The sequence below is a fragment of the Plecotus auritus genome, assembly GCF_963455305.1.
Source record: "Plecotus auritus genome assembly, chromosome: 10".
NCBI classification, from domain to species: domain Eukaryota; kingdom Metazoa; phylum Chordata; class Mammalia; order Chiroptera; family Vespertilionidae; genus Plecotus; species Plecotus auritus.
In genome coordinates this window covers 43099798-43114760 of record NC_137785.1, presented here as the reverse complement: position 1 = coordinate 43114760, position 14963 = coordinate 43099798, and the positions used below count along the sequence as shown (strand labels likewise).

General features: G+C 51.6%; 1 protein-coding gene across 3 annotated transcripts in view; it reads left to right on the top strand.

The window, feature by feature from the left end:
* The window catches only part of VAC14 (VAC14 component of PIKFYVE complex), a 98218-nt gene that overhangs the window by 58068 nt on the left and 25187 nt on the right, over positions 1-14963 (top strand). For all 3 annotated transcript variants that reach the window (XM_080643565.1, XM_080643563.1, XM_080643564.1), the window contains one exon: positions 3568-3700. In XM_080643565.1, the coding sequence (XP_080499691.1) occupies positions 3568-3700 (133 nt within the window). The remainder of the gene's footprint in view (positions 1-3567; positions 3701-14963) is intronic.

Below are 14963 nucleotides of genomic sequence, written 5' to 3'. Positions count from 1 at the left end.
GTCCCCGCTTGTGCTTTGGGCTGATCCTCCTGGGAGCTGTATCCCCCGCACAGCCAGGCTCGATTCCCAGTCCCCACATCGTGCCTGTTTCACGCCAGAGTGTGGCCATCTTCTCCCTGGTCTGGGGAGGAAGTCATGACGGCCAGAGAGAGGCCAGCCTGGAAAGTGATGGCCCAGATCCTCCGTCAGCCCTCGGCCTCCTCCCGAGTTCTCCCTAAGTGCCAGACTCCAGTTGAAGCTGAACAAGTTCTGAGTACCTCACATAGTGTGGTGATTATATTTAATAATACTGTGTTATATACTTGAAAGTTGCTAAGAGTAGATCTTAAATGTTCTCACCACAAAAAAGAATGGTAATTATATGAAGTGGTGGGAGTGTTAGCTAATGCTATGGTTGTAAGTGTATCAAATCAACAGCTACAGTATATAAGTGTATCAAATCAACAGCTACACAGTAAACTTACACAGTGTTATATGTCAATTTCATCTCAATAAAGCTGAAAAAATTAAAATACAAAAAATAAATAAAGCATCTATAAAAACTTTTTAAATATGGGACAACTGGATATCCATCCACATGCAAAAAGATATTAACTTGGACTCCACACAATATAAAAAAAAATTTAAATGGGCCAGAGACCTAAATATAAAAGCTTAAAATTTTTTTACAAGAAACCGTATCATAAATCTCTCTGATCTTGGATTAGATAGCAGTTTCTTAGATACAACACCAAAAGCACAAACAACCAAAAAAAGAAATAGATAAGTTAGAATTCATTAAAGTTGAAAAAAATGTGCTTGAAAGGACATCATCAAGAAAGTGAAAAGACAACCCACAGAATTGGAGAAAGCATTTGCAAACCATATATCTGATAAGAGACATGTATCTGATATACAGATAACTCTTACAACAACAATGAAAAGATAACCCAATTTTATTTTTTTTAAATATATTTTATTGAATTTTTACAGAGAGGAAGGAAGAGGGATAGATAGTCAGAAACATCGATGAGAGAGAAACATCGATCAGCTGCCTCCTGCACACCCCCTACTGGGGATGTGCCCGCAACCAAGGTACATGCCCTTGACTGGAATCGAACCAGGGACATTTTAGTCCGCAGGCTGACGCTCTATCCCCTGAGCCAAACCGGTTTTGGCAAGATAACCCAATTTTAAAATAGGCCAGTTGCTCAGTGGTTAGAGCGTCGGCCCTCAGATTGGAGGATCTTGGGTTTGATTCCTGGTCAAGGGCACATACATCAACTGCAGGCTCAATCTCTGGCCCCTGGTCAGGACACGTGTGGGAGATAACCAATCAGTGTGTCTCTCTCACCTCTTTCTCTCTCTCTCTCTCTCTCTCTCTCTCTCTCTCTCTCTCTGTCTCTCCCTTTCCCCCTCCCCCCTGCACTCTCTAAGAAAAAAAAAAATCAATGGAAAAAAATCTCAGGTGAGGATAAAAAAAAAAGTAGACACAGGGTTTGAATAGACATTTCTCCAAAGAAGATACACAAATAGCCAATAAGCACAAGAAAAGATGGTCAACACATTAATCATTAGAGAAATGCAAATCAAACCCACAATGAGATACCACTTCCCATCCACTAGGAGGGCTATAATCAAAAATAGATAATAAGTGTTGGCGAGAATGTGGAGAACTTGGAACTCTCATACATGGCTGATGGGAATGTAAAATGGTGCAGCCACTGTGGAAAAGTCTAGCACAGTGGTCGGCAAACTCATTAGTCAACAGAGCCAAATATCAACAGTACAATGATTGAAATTTCTTTTGAGAGCCAAATTTTTTAAACTTAAACTTCTTCTAACACCATTTCTTCAAAATAGACTTGCCCAGGCCGTGGTATTTTGTGGAAGAGCCACACTCAAGGGGCCAAAGAGCCGCATGTGGCTCGCGAGCCGCCGTTTGCCGACCACTGGTCTAGCAGTTCCTCAAAAGTTTACACATAGAGGGTGACTATATGATCCAGAAATTCCTCTCCTGGGCATATACTAGTAACTAAGAAAAAGGAAAACATGTTCACACAAAACCTTACATATGCATATTGATAGCAGCATCATTCTTAATAGCCCAGAAGTAGAAACAACCAAATGGTCTACCAACTGATGAATGGATAAAGTATGGTTTGTCCATACAGTGGAATATTATTCAGACATAAAAACAAGGGGGAAATGGAGAATGGCAGCTAATGGATACAGAGTTTCTTTGGGGGATAACAAAAATGTTCTGGAATTAGTGCTGATAGATGCACATCTTTGTGAATATACTGCACACCACTGAGTTGTGCACTTTAGGACTTGATGGTATGTGAATTATATCTCACTTGAACTGTTCTCTTTGTAATGCCCTGTTCATGTCTTGGGCAGACAGAGTGAGGATTCCTACCATCGCTAACACCTCTTTCCAGCAGTGATTGTTGGAGTCAGTGTGTGTTAGAAAGGAAAGAGGGGGAACCCAAGGAGTGTATTGGGGTGTGTGAATACACTGTGTGGGAATCATCCATGCATTCCATTAGCCCTGCCCTTGTCCCCTCCTCTCCCTTCCTTGGTGCTGGATGCTGGATGCCTTGCAGAGGGCGATGTGGGGAGGGGTGGCCCTCAGTGTGTTCTCAGCCAGGACACACCAGAGAGAGACCTCCAGTGTGCTTCTGGTTGGTTCTAAGGCCAACTGCGGGCTTTGAAAGTCTTCAGAGCACGACTCTAAAAAAGCATCTTTGCCTGAAGATGCGGAAGAATGTCTGATTTCAAAACATGGGGTGCATCCCTGACCCATGTGGCTCGGTTGGTTGGGCGTTGTCCTGTGCACCAAAAGGTCGCCAGTTTGATCCCTGGTCAGAGCACGTGCCTGGGTTGTAAGCTTGATCCCCAATAGGTGACCTGCAAGAGGCAGCCAGTCGATGTTTCTCTCTCACATCCATGTTCTTATCTCGCCCTCTCCCTTCCTCTCGCTCTAAAACCAATAAAAATATATGAAAAAAACATTGGGTGCAGACTGAAACATCGGTCACATTTCATAGCATGTGCCGTCTCTAATCTAGTGGCGTGGGCACAATTACTTTTTGTTCAGTCACACTGAGAAAGGAGTGTGGTTTTGCCTCTCCAGGTGTGTCAGTTTTGTTAACCATTGAGATTGTGGGCCTGTCTTTCCCCCTTTTTTCTCTTTGACTTGTCATTTGTCAATTGGCCAAAATAAAGGCCAAGGCATATTTTATTAATGGAGATAATGAGTAGCAGTTTACTTTTTAAAATTACGTAGCACCTAGCAGAGGGTCTTACAGATAGGCGGTGTTCACTAAGTGGCCGGGGTTGACTGGGGGGATGGACAAGTCAGTGGTATGTGTGTAGTAAGGAGAGTTGCTTGGACATACCTGTGTAGCCCTTGTTTTATTGCTGTCAAATGTGGCCCTTGATTGAAGGTTTTCCCTCGTGTTGTTCCACACAGACCACCACCACCACCTTTTTGGCATTTACAACTGTTTATATTCTGGGGGGTGGGCTGCCCATCATCCTGAGGACACAGAATAAATCCCAGCTCCATCCCTTTCTCTACAGGTACCAAAGGCTTAGAATGTTCTCCTTCCACTCCCACCATGAACTCCTACTTCTACAAGTTCATGATCAACCTTCTCAAGAGATTCAGCAGTGAACGGAAGCTGCTGGAGGTCCGAGGCGCCTTCATCATCAGGTTAGCATCACATACTCTACTCCTCACCCTGTGAGGTGTCCCATCCACCACTTTCTCTTTCGTGTCACTTGTCTTCTTTTCCTGACCTTTGTGTTTGTTCTTCAAAGAAACAAAAAAGGTCCCCCCCTTCACACTGGTGGTACTGACTTGAGGCAGGTCAGTGTCACCATTTTCAAACGAATTCGTTTTTCGCCTGTGAGACAATGTTTCCCTTTGAGGTTGAATATCGTCTCATTAAATGCCCTAGTGGGAGTCTTTGAGGAGTGAGGGAGTAGGTAAGCCAGATGGGGCATGATCCAGGCTGTGCCAGGTGACCCACTGCCAACAGGGGGGCCCAGGGTTGCTGGCAGCGGTGGAGCCAGATACTCGAGTCATGCGAGCCTAGACCTGGATGGTGCCTGGGCCCCGGCCCCAGTCGCTCAACGCCTCTCGAACTGTCATCACCAGTAGCATGGACAGGTCTGGCCATTTGCCACCTACTCAGCTCCAAGGAGCAGGGTTTCCAGAAGACTGACCTTCAGACCAACAAAATCTAGATCTTCCAGGGGGAAGACTTCTCCAGAATAGTCTGAGCGGCAGTAGCTCTCAGCTCTGGCTGTGTTAGGTCACCCAGGAGGCTTAAAACAGAAGTCGATGGCTGGCCCTCCCCTGATCAGTGAAATCAGAACCTCTGGGGTGATGAGGGTGTTAAAGCCATCCAGGGTGCTGGGGGGACAGATAGACTAATGTGGCCCCAGGAGTCAGGGAGGCTTCTGAGGCCATCGGGAGGACTGGAAGTTGAAGGAGTGCCTGGCCTGTACAGAGCCTTCAAGGCAGGGAGAAGCATGGAGCGTTCATTTTGACGTAAACCAGAGGCAAGGGCCAAAGGAGCTCAGCCTTGTGGGCCAGATTAAGGATTGGGGGCCTTACCCAGAGGTCACAGGAAGCCACTGAGAGGGCTTGAGCAGGGAAATGGTGTGACCAGATTTCTGGTTTAAAAGATGACTGTGCTGCTGGGGGAGAGTGGAGGGAGGGGCAGGATGGATGTGTGGGAGGCTACTGTCCAGGTGAGAGATGGTGGCAGTTGTTGGTGGAGGGGAAGAAGCAACGGGATTCAAAAGTACAAGATTTGGTGATTGACTGCAGGAGGGAATGAGGGGAGGGGAAGGGAGGAGTGACACCCAGGACCCTGGTGTGATGGCAGGTGGATGGGGTGGCAGTCCCTGGGATGGGAGCCCTGGGGGAGGAGCAGGGAGGGAGAAGGGGCCTGTATTTGAGTGTAAATTGCTTTGGGAACATCAAAGGAAAGGTTGAAGAAGCGGTTTCTGTACCTGTCTCTCAAAACAGGGGCCTAGGCCTGAGATACAAATCTGGGTATTGATGGCATAGGCATCCATTCATTCACTCATTCATTTATTCAATAGATTTGACTGAATACTGATTCTGTGTGAGGTACCATTCTGTCCTCATGTGCTTGTGGGATTTTCATTCTTAGGAAGTGAGAACAGTCAGCTGTAAGAGTCAGAGAGGGAAGGGCAGGGGCTGAGCTGAGCCTGAGGAGCACTGCTGTTCCAGATGGGGAAAGGAGAAGCCAGTTAGAAGGCTGAGAAGAAGGGCCTGGGAGGTAGGAAGAAGCAGAGGAAAGGGGGATGGCAGGAGGCAATTGGGGGGAGATGAGGCCCCAAGAGAGTCTCCTGGGAGACAGGAGGAGGGAGCACCAGGCCCTCGCTCGAGGGCTGAGCTTGGCAGTGAGCGACCTGGAGAACAGGCAAAGGATTGAGGCGAAGGGGGGACAGGCCTGCCTCGCCAGAAGGACAAATAGCAGGACCTCAGAGTCCCTGCCCTCCCACCAGGTGGCTGTGGGGGTGGGAGGGTGTCACCGCACTATTAGCACTTGAGGTCGGTCCTTCTTTGTGGCGGGGACTGTCCTGTGCAGTGTAGGATGGTGAGCAGCATCCCTGGTCTCCACCCACCAGCTGCCAGCAGCACCACGCCCACCCAGTTGGGACAATCAAAAATGGCTTCAAACATTTCCAGTGTCTCCTGGGAGCAAAATTGCCCTGAATGAGAACCAAGGTTAAGAGGGACAGAAATGGATTCTTGTCCTCATTGGCCAAGGGAGGAAGATTTCCATGGTTTTTCAGCACCTCAAGCTGGGCAGTCAGTCGGGGATTGAAGTAGAGGTTAGATGTGGTACAGGAGACCCCCCACCAGGAAAATGACGGCCTGTCCCCACATGAGTGACAGTTCGCTGTGTGTGGTTTTCCAAATTGCAGAGGTGCCAGCCCTCTGACGAGCCCTCCTTGCCTGGAAGACTTTCAGGAACCAGTGGAGACAGGCCTTTGGAAAGGCATTCATAGCTACTCTCCTCCCTAGAGAACAGGCTGTAATGGGTTCTCCCATCCTCTCAGCCTCACAGGCCCCATCAGGGGCTAGGCAGCGGGAACTCAGGGGAGTGAGCAGCACCCCCAGACTGCACCAAGCTGCAGTGCGGCTGGGGCCCTGCCACCGCCCACCTTCCCATTTACCACAGTGAGGCTCGCTCGCTTTGCAGTGTCTCCCAGGCATCCGGGGCTGGTGAGAATCCTCATTTTGCAGAAGGGAAATGGGAGGAAGCCATGTACCCTTCCGGCTTGGTCGGAGCTGGGCTGCAGACCCCTACACTCTGCTAACTCCGCAGCTGCCACTTTGCCCCTTCTGTGAGAGGGCCGAGTCCGGTACCCTGAGGGGTCTGGACGACCTGAGAGCCAGTTGGGGTCCAGCTTCTCAGAGGGGCTCCTCCCTCCTGGTCCAGGGCACTCAGTATAGCCAGCATGGTGATCATTCGCCGTTCTGGGGCTCACACCCCTCAGGGACCATGCTGGGGCCTCCTGGGCGAGAGCCTGGCCGCCCCCCCGCCACCCCCGCACAGCCCCAGAGGCCTCCTAGCCCTCGTCACTCGCACCGAGAACCAGGGCTGGGCCCCTCACACATGTTGTCCCTCTTAGTCCTTTGCTTCAGTTGTCCAGCCTGCTGTTACTCTTAAGCAGCACAGCACCTGTCAGTCCGTGTTAAGGCCGACAGCCACCTGGCCCTTCTGGGCCACGCCAGTTCTGTAAACCTGCTGCCTGTTAAGCCAGCGTGCCAGGTCGCAGCCGGCCAGCCCAGGTCACTGTCCAGGCCACCCAGGCTGGCTGTCAGGGCGCACACTGCACAGCACCAGATTTGGAGGCGGCCTTGAAGGTGTGCTTTCCTCTTCGGCAGAGATTGCTGGGATGAGCCCTCGGGAGCGGCAGCCTGCCTGCAGGCTTCTCGTCTCATTTCCTTATGTTCTGCTGAGGACTCTAAGGAGGAGCGTAATAATGGTACATGCCGGCTGCCGAGATGAAGCCGCGGGCCTGATAAGAAACAGTAAATGATCAAACTCTCCGGGTGTTACGGAAACTATAAGTTGCTCCTCTCAACCCCCAAGACCAACCGTTGGGAAAAAAAGGAAAGGTTCTTCTGGCAAACCATCTCTGTGGTAGTGTTAGCTCCAGGTCCAGGAGCAGCTGCATGTCTAGGACAAAGGCATCTGGAGGCTGACATCTGGTGGGGGTCCTGGCGTTGAGGAAGATGCCTGACTTCCCTCGGGACCCAGAGTGTTTCCTCTCCCCCACAGCTTTCCCAGGCTGCACCTCCGAGGGGGTTGGGAATGGGGCCCCGAACTCCAGCCAGGCCCCTGGGTGGGTTGGACATCCTCTCTGGATCCAAATGGCCTTGTTTCTGGTGGACATAACAGTGTATACGCCTTCTGAGTTTGGGGAAGCCAGTGGCTCCAAAACCTCATCTCAGCCAGACTTTGTAGGAACTGCTCACAAGTCCACATATGGAGGGAAGACAGGACAGGGTTGGGGGGGCTGGTACTGGGCACCCCCAGCCCTGCCCACACCCACACCCACACCCTCCACAGGCATTCAGCCAATGGGCCTCCCACAGGCACTCAGGGCAGGATTAGGAGGGAGCTTCTGGAGTGAAACTGACTTGGGTTCGAATCCTGGGTCCTCCAGTTTTTAACTACGTGACCTGTTTCCAGGGCTGGTTTGCTTTGCCTGTAAGACGAAGACAAGGGTGCTACCTGTCGTTTGCGGACAGGGTTACATAAGACCGTGCGTGTTACAGCTCTCAGCACAGCTCAATAAAGAGGAGCTGTTGTTCCGCCTGGCGATGTGGCCTTGGCCTCCCACGGTGGGCTGTGGGGAGGGGAAACCGGACTTGAGAGGGTGAAATAATTGAACCTTCTGTGCCAACAGCTGGCTCCGGCACACCGGGCCTGCTGCCCCAGCACCCAGGGCACCCATCCGCGGCCCAGCCCCATTAAAACAACTCTGCCCGGGGTGGGTGTTCATGTACATTTATTTCCCTCTTCCAGCCTCTTCCCACCCTCCATGCCAGTGCAGGCACAGGACAAGCGCAGGCCTTGTTTTCCCATGAACTGGTCACTTATACTGAGTAGAAAAGGCGAGGAGGGAGAAAACGCAGCCTCTTTGATAAACTGTGATATGAACTCCAGCGTAATCTAGCAGCTGGGGTCCTTACAAGGCCTGCTGTGTGCTGGGAAGGGAGAGGGGTGAGGACGCCCCACTCTGCCGGCCAAGACGGCCCTCTGGCCAGCCGTCCTCTGCCTTAATCAGCTGAGCCTCTTCCCCTCCTCTTCCTCCCTGCCGCCTGGCAAGGGGACTGGCCAGAGAATGCTTTCTTTTTTTTTTTTTTTTTTTTAAATATATTTTATTGATTTTTTACAGAGAGGAAGGAAGAGGGATAGATAGTCAGAAACATCGATGAGAGAGAAACATCGATCAGTTGCCTCCTGCACACCTCCTACTGGGGATGTGCCCGCAACCAAGTTACATGCCCTTGACCGGAATCGAACCTGGGACCCTTCAGTCCGCAGGCTGACGCTCTATCCACTGAGCCAAACCGGTTTTGGCGAGAATGCTTTCTTTTTAACCAGCGACTGTGCTGTGAACACGAAGGCTCCAACCCCAACCAGCCCAGTTGTTGGTGGGTGAGGTCCCAAGCACCCTCCCCAGGGAAAGCGGTGCCTCTAAGAGGGGCGGGTGTTTAGAGAGCACGGGCTGAGGGCCCAAGTGAGGTGGGGGCAGTCACGAGGCTCCTTCCGTGAGACCCAGGCCCCCCACTCCCTCCCCAGGGTTTACATAAGAGCCCTGTGTCGGGCCGGCCGTGGAGTAGGGAATTGATTGGCCGCTGAGGTGGGTGGTGGGGCAGGGGAGCGCCAAGGCCTAGGAAGCCACTGGAAACTGGACTTGTTTTTAATTGCAGGGGCTGGGGGGAGGGCCTCGAGAGAAGAAGCTCTTTCATGCTGTGATTGGGAAATTCCACTTTGCTATCCTTGTGCGTTCTGCCTGGGAGACAACCCCTTGGCTGGGGCCAAATGGCCACTGTGGCTGGGGCGGCCCACACCCGCTGATCTGCCTGACTCTCCTCGCTCTCTGTAGCCTCTTTCTGCACCTTTACGTGTCTCACCCCCTCACCTCCCAGTCTTTCCTTTTGGAAGCTGCTTTCCTAAGCCCTAAGTTTTACATCTCTTTCTCCGCTTCTTCAGAAAGGGCGCCCCATGCCCCGCCCCCTCTGGACTTTACTCGGTCTGCCTTTATAGGTGCCACCTTAGCTGCCCCAGGGGCATTGGCCAGGCCCCCAAAAGCCCATGTGCCGATGCTAATAGAGGATGGGTCAGAGTAAAGTGGCATCAGAAAAGCATGCTTTGCCTCCGGCCCTGGCCTGCAGCAGAGGGCTTCTAAGAGGTCCCACTTGGATCTCTTCCTCTTATAACTCAGAACTGAAATAAGTTGCTGTGACAGACACGTGCCAACCTAAGTCTGTCTGCTGGCAGAGGCCGCGTGGCCCACCTGCCCAGGAAGAGGTGGGCTGCATCTGTGATCAGTTCGTGGTTGTGTTGTTGGCCCCCAGCTGCGGGGAGGAGGCGGGCATTGCACAGTCTGGAGGAGTTCTCCCAAGGAGTGGCCTGCGTCCTTCTCAGGAGCTTCTCACAGGTCTTGCCAGCGGGAAGCCAGTTGGCCCAGCTCCTTGTGTGACTCTTCAGGAGCTTTCCACAGTCATCCCCGTCCCCGGGGCCAGGGCTGGGTTGCTTTCGTTGAGATGCAGGACATCCAAGGGAATGTGTGGCAAAAGCTACTCTGTTTGGTGTTTTTTTAATCCTCACCCAAGGATATTTTTCCATTGATTTTTAGAGAGAGTGGAAGAGAGAGGGAAAAACAGAGAGAAATAATGATGTGAAACACATGGATTGGTTGCCTCGTGCACGAGCCCTGACCAGGTACGTGCCCTTGACCCGAATCGAACCCGGGACCCTTCAGTCCACAGGCTGACACTCTATCCTCTGAGCCAAACTGGCTCGGGCGCAGAAGTTGTACAACCAACTCTTGGCTCTGACCTAACTGGGGACAGCGCTGAAGGAATGAATGGCAGGCACGATCTGACACACCAGAGAAAGAGACTTGCCTCAAAGATAGAAAGGTGTCCTTTGAAGGGCATAATTCAGGGATCCCTCCTCACTCTGTTTCCACTGTCCCCAATCCATGGTGAAGAGCCAGCTTCCAGCACCTCACACCTGTGACCCAGGGGTGACAGGGAGGGCTAGGGACAAGCCAGTGACTTTGCTCTGCCTCCTCCAAGCAGCCCCCCACTGTCCTTGTAGAGCCACTGTCCTGCACGCTGGCCCTCCCTGTGGAAGCGATGTTTCCTTCTGGAATGGAAGCATGTGTTGAGCCTTGCAAGGCCAGGGTGGGGGGAGTGCTAGCCAGAGGGAGCCCTGCACACTGTGCTCTGGGAGTCTGGGAGCTTTAGAGGGAAGTGTCCCCACGTTTCAAGGGTCCTCCTGGATCCCTGTGATGGGGAGGTGGAAGGAGACAAAGAGCCCACTTGCTCTGAGCTGGGCTTGTGGGAGGTGAGAGGTCACAGGTGAACTTGGCTGGGGAAGGCATGTGACCCAAGCAGCCCTCCTCCCACGGAGCCAGCCCTTCGCCCCAGCATCCTGAAGCCCCTGGTGGGGTGAGGACTCGGGAACCATTCCATGCCCACCGCCAGTCATGCCTTTTGGACTCTTCATTACATAGGTGCCAGGACCTGCTGGGCCCTTGGATTAAAAGGTATCAGCTCGCCCTAGCCGGTTTGGCTCAGAGGTTGAGCATTGGCCTGCGGACTGAAGGGCCAAGGGTTCAATTCCAGTCAAGGACATGTACCTTGGTTGCAGGCTCCATCCCAGTGAAGAGCCAGCTTCCAGCCCTGATCGAGGTGTGTGCGGGAGGCAACCAATCCATGTGTCTCACTCACATTGATGTTTCTCTCTTCTCTGTCTCTCCCCCTCCCTTCCACTCTCTCCAAAAGTCAATGGGAAAATATCCTCAGGTGAAGATTAACAACAACAAAAGCATCAGCTCCCCAGCCCATGGCTCAGGCAGCCAGCAGGACCTGGGTGTGATTGTCAGGAACTGTTGCCAGGGGCTAAGAACTTGATAATTAATTTCTTTCTGAAGTTTGAGGGGTCAGGTTTCTGGGTAGACTCTACAGTCCTCTGGATTTGTCTATATTTTATCTAAGGATGCCAGGAATCGAACCATTTTGACCTTGGTAAGTTAGCTTGGTTACTTAGCAGTAGCTGATGAGTGTTGTAGTGTCGCATCGTTACAGCTGGTAGGTTTGGAATCAGCCCCTAGACATCATTTCTATCCTCCTGCCTCTTTGGGGTAGGGCTGCATCTGAGCCAGGACAGGCACGGGGGTGTCCTTAGTTTTCAATGTGCTTTAAACTCCTCCACAGCAGCAGTTACAGTCTCCTGTTCATTCACTGTAGATGCTCTCATCCTGGACCACCTCAGCTTAGGTATCCTTGCGCGCCTGAGGGCCGCTGTGTTCTCCCACAAGTGGTTTCTTTTAGCAGGTGGCCCCACAGATCACGCGCGCGCGCACGCACACACACACACACACACACACACACACACACACGCTCTGCCTTCAGAAAAACTCACACGGTTCTGTCACGTGCAGTTTGTGAAGGGCGTCCGGCCCAGCTGCCCCTTCCACAGGAGAGTTCCCGGCTCAGCGCAAATGGTTGGCCTGGGAGGACCCTGGCCTGGGGCACCCTGCACCACTGGAAGTCTCTCGGGGTCTGAAGTGGGTGATGGAACTTTCTTTAGAGATTTGCAGCTTCAGCTCCAGGAGAGCTTGGTTTAATTCCCCTGCGGTGCCAGAGCATCTGCGCCCACTCCCTCACGCCAATGGGGAGCTGCGTCACCATCCATAGACCCAGAGTCGGGATCCTGCTTGTCTTCCAGACTGTGGTGGTGGAAACCATTTGGGAAAACTGCCCAGTTTCCAGTCTGGACTTTGCTTTTCTCCGCCCTCATTGGGAAGAAGCTGGGCTCTCTCATGGAATCTCCATTTCACCCAGCATCGTTCACTCGCAGGAAATCCCCACACACCCGTGCTGATGTGACCTCCTCCTCCTCCTCCTCCATCTTCTCCTCTTCCTCTTCCTCCTCCACCTTCTCCTCCTCCTCCCCCTCCCTCTCCCCCTCCTCCTCCTCTCCCTCCACCTCCTTCTCTTCCGCCACCTCCTCCTCCACCTCCTCCACCTGGGCTCATCCTGCTGGCTGCCACCTCTCAGGCAGAAGTGAAAGGCTGAGTAAATCTGTGTCCTTCCCCATCTTCTTTCTAGGCCCCCAGCCCTCCAGGCTCCTGTGGTCCATTAGCCTGGCCTACTTCCGGTCTGAAATTAGATGACTCAATCTCGTTGGAACTGCCTGGCACTTGGACAGTGAATGCCTTTCTTGGTCTAAATCTCCTATTTGACTCTTGCTCAAGAGGACGTGTCTCACCCCCTCCTTCCTCCCAGATTATTTGTTTCTCCCTCTGGTTTATCAGTCGCTCACAGCAACCCATGTTGCCCCGTCTCTGAAGCTGAGCTGAGATGGACTTCAAGTGCACTCCAGTCTCTCATTTCCCCTAGTCCTACACCGGGTGTCCTGTGCCGCTAGAGCCTCACCTCCCAGTCTTTCCTTTCGGAAGCTGCTTTCCTAAGCCCTAAGTTTTACATCTCTTTCTCCGCTTCTTCAGAAAGGGCGCTCCATGCCCCGCCCCCAGCATGTGCTGCAGTCTCACGTCCCAGCTGCAGCCATCACACATAACCAGTTTCCCCAAGCTTGGGGCCCTCTGAGCCTCCTTATTGCTCCCCCAGAGAGTGACTTCTTCAGTCTTATTGTGTCTCCATTACACCCTCAGCCTTGTCATCGGTAAACCAATGGCCCTGGATGGGCCCGCTGCTCTGCCCCGCCCTGCTGCCTACATATCCGGCCCTTCCCCTTGCAGCCCTTCATGTTGCTTCAGAAAACAGTCTCAGAAGCTCTGCTGTGTCCTCAGATGTTTAGGCTTGTTCTTTGCTCAGTTTTGCCATCTCTCTGGTAAAGCCCTCTGTTTCTTAACCATGGAACACTTTTTGCTTCAGTGCCCCAGATCTGTCTTCTTTCCTTTTCCTGATCAGGGCCAGGTGGCAGCCTTGCTTCCCTCCCTGCCTCAATGCCTGTGATGCTTTGTTGATGTAAATTTTCACTAAAAAGCATACTATTTAGAAGTGTACAAACCAGTCAGTACATGCACTGCAGCTCAGTAGCCATTTAGTGGCTACTTAGTTTTTGCTAATTGGCTACATCCATGTAAGGAGCACTCAGATCAAGAAGTCACTCAGTGGTTAGAGCATGGGCCCAAGCACCAAACGGTCGCTAGTTCTATTCCCAGTCAAGAGCATGTACCTGGGCTGCAGATTCATCTCCACCCCGATTAGGGCATGTGCAGGAGGCAACCAATCAATGTGTCTCTCTCACACTGATGTTTCTCTTCCTTCCCCTCCTCCTCCCCCTCTGCCTTCCTACCTCCCTTCCACTCTCTCTAAAAATCAATGGGGAAAATATCCTTGGGTGAGGATTAACAACAACAACAACAGAAGAAGTGGAGCACCCAGAGGGTCCTTTCCATGTCTCCTCCCAGTTACTGCCCTGCCCTCCTCGCCAAAGGAACCACTGTCCTGACTGCTAGGTTCATTTTACCTGGTTTTGAACTTTATATAAACAGAATCATACAGTTTGTACCCTCTTACAAAGTCTGGCTTCTTTGACCCCCCCCCCCTTATGTTTGTGAGACTCATTTGTGTTACATGTGACAGTAGTTCACATTTCTGTAGAGTATTCCACTTATGAAAACACCATGACTCATTTACCCATTCTGCTATTAATGGGCATTTGGGTTGTTTTCAATTCGGCACTATTATGAATGTCTTTTGGTGAACATATACATACATTTCCCTTAGATGTAGACCTAGGAATTGCTGGATCAGAGCCCATACATATGTTTAGCTTTAGTTGCTGCACCAATTTCCACTCCCATCAGAGTGTGTGAGTCCGGTTGCTCACATCCTCACCAACCCTTGGTGTCATCAGGCTTTGACTTTGGCCATTCTGTTAGGTGCTGGTATCACCTGGTGGTTTAAATTTGTATTTCCCCGAAGACCAAGGAAGCTGGAGAACTTCTCATTGCTGGTTGGCCTTTGGGATCTCCTCTTTTGTGATAAGCCTGTTCAGGTCATTTCCCGCTGGGCTTTCATTGTTTTTCTCACCGATTTGTGGAGGTTCTTTCTGTATTCTGGATTTGAGTCTCTCTCTCAGATGCATATACTGTAATTATCTCCTCCTACTCTTGAGTGCTCCCTACATGGTGCATTTTGATGACTAGGAGTTCTTTATTTTTAACGGAGCCCAGGTGACCAGTTTTTCCGTACAGCTAGCATTTTTTGTTTTGTGGTGCTTTTCCAGGGATTAGAAGGAGCTCATGAGAGCTAACCATAAACCTGCCTGATTCTGGCTGGTATTTGTTAAGCATCCCGTGAGCTGACACTGAGTATAATCCACCTAAACCCAGCATCATTACTCTCAGCTCTGGATAGGGTCTTGGAGGTCACCTAGTTCAGGCTGCTTATGCTTTGTCAAAACAAAGACTCCTAGCTACCCTCCACCCCAGCGACTGAATCCCAGGGGCGCTGGAGCCGGGAACCAGTAATCTAACTATGTTGGTCAGCACTCTTGTGTGGCAGGAGGCAGGAACCCAAGTCAAAGTCACCAAAAGAACAAGGGCCTTCACTGGCCTATGCAGCCAAACCAAGGCCAAGGGCAGCAAGACCCAGGAAGTCGGGGTTTCTCTGTGGCGCCGTCTCTCTTCTTGACCCTTGTTTGAGGTCA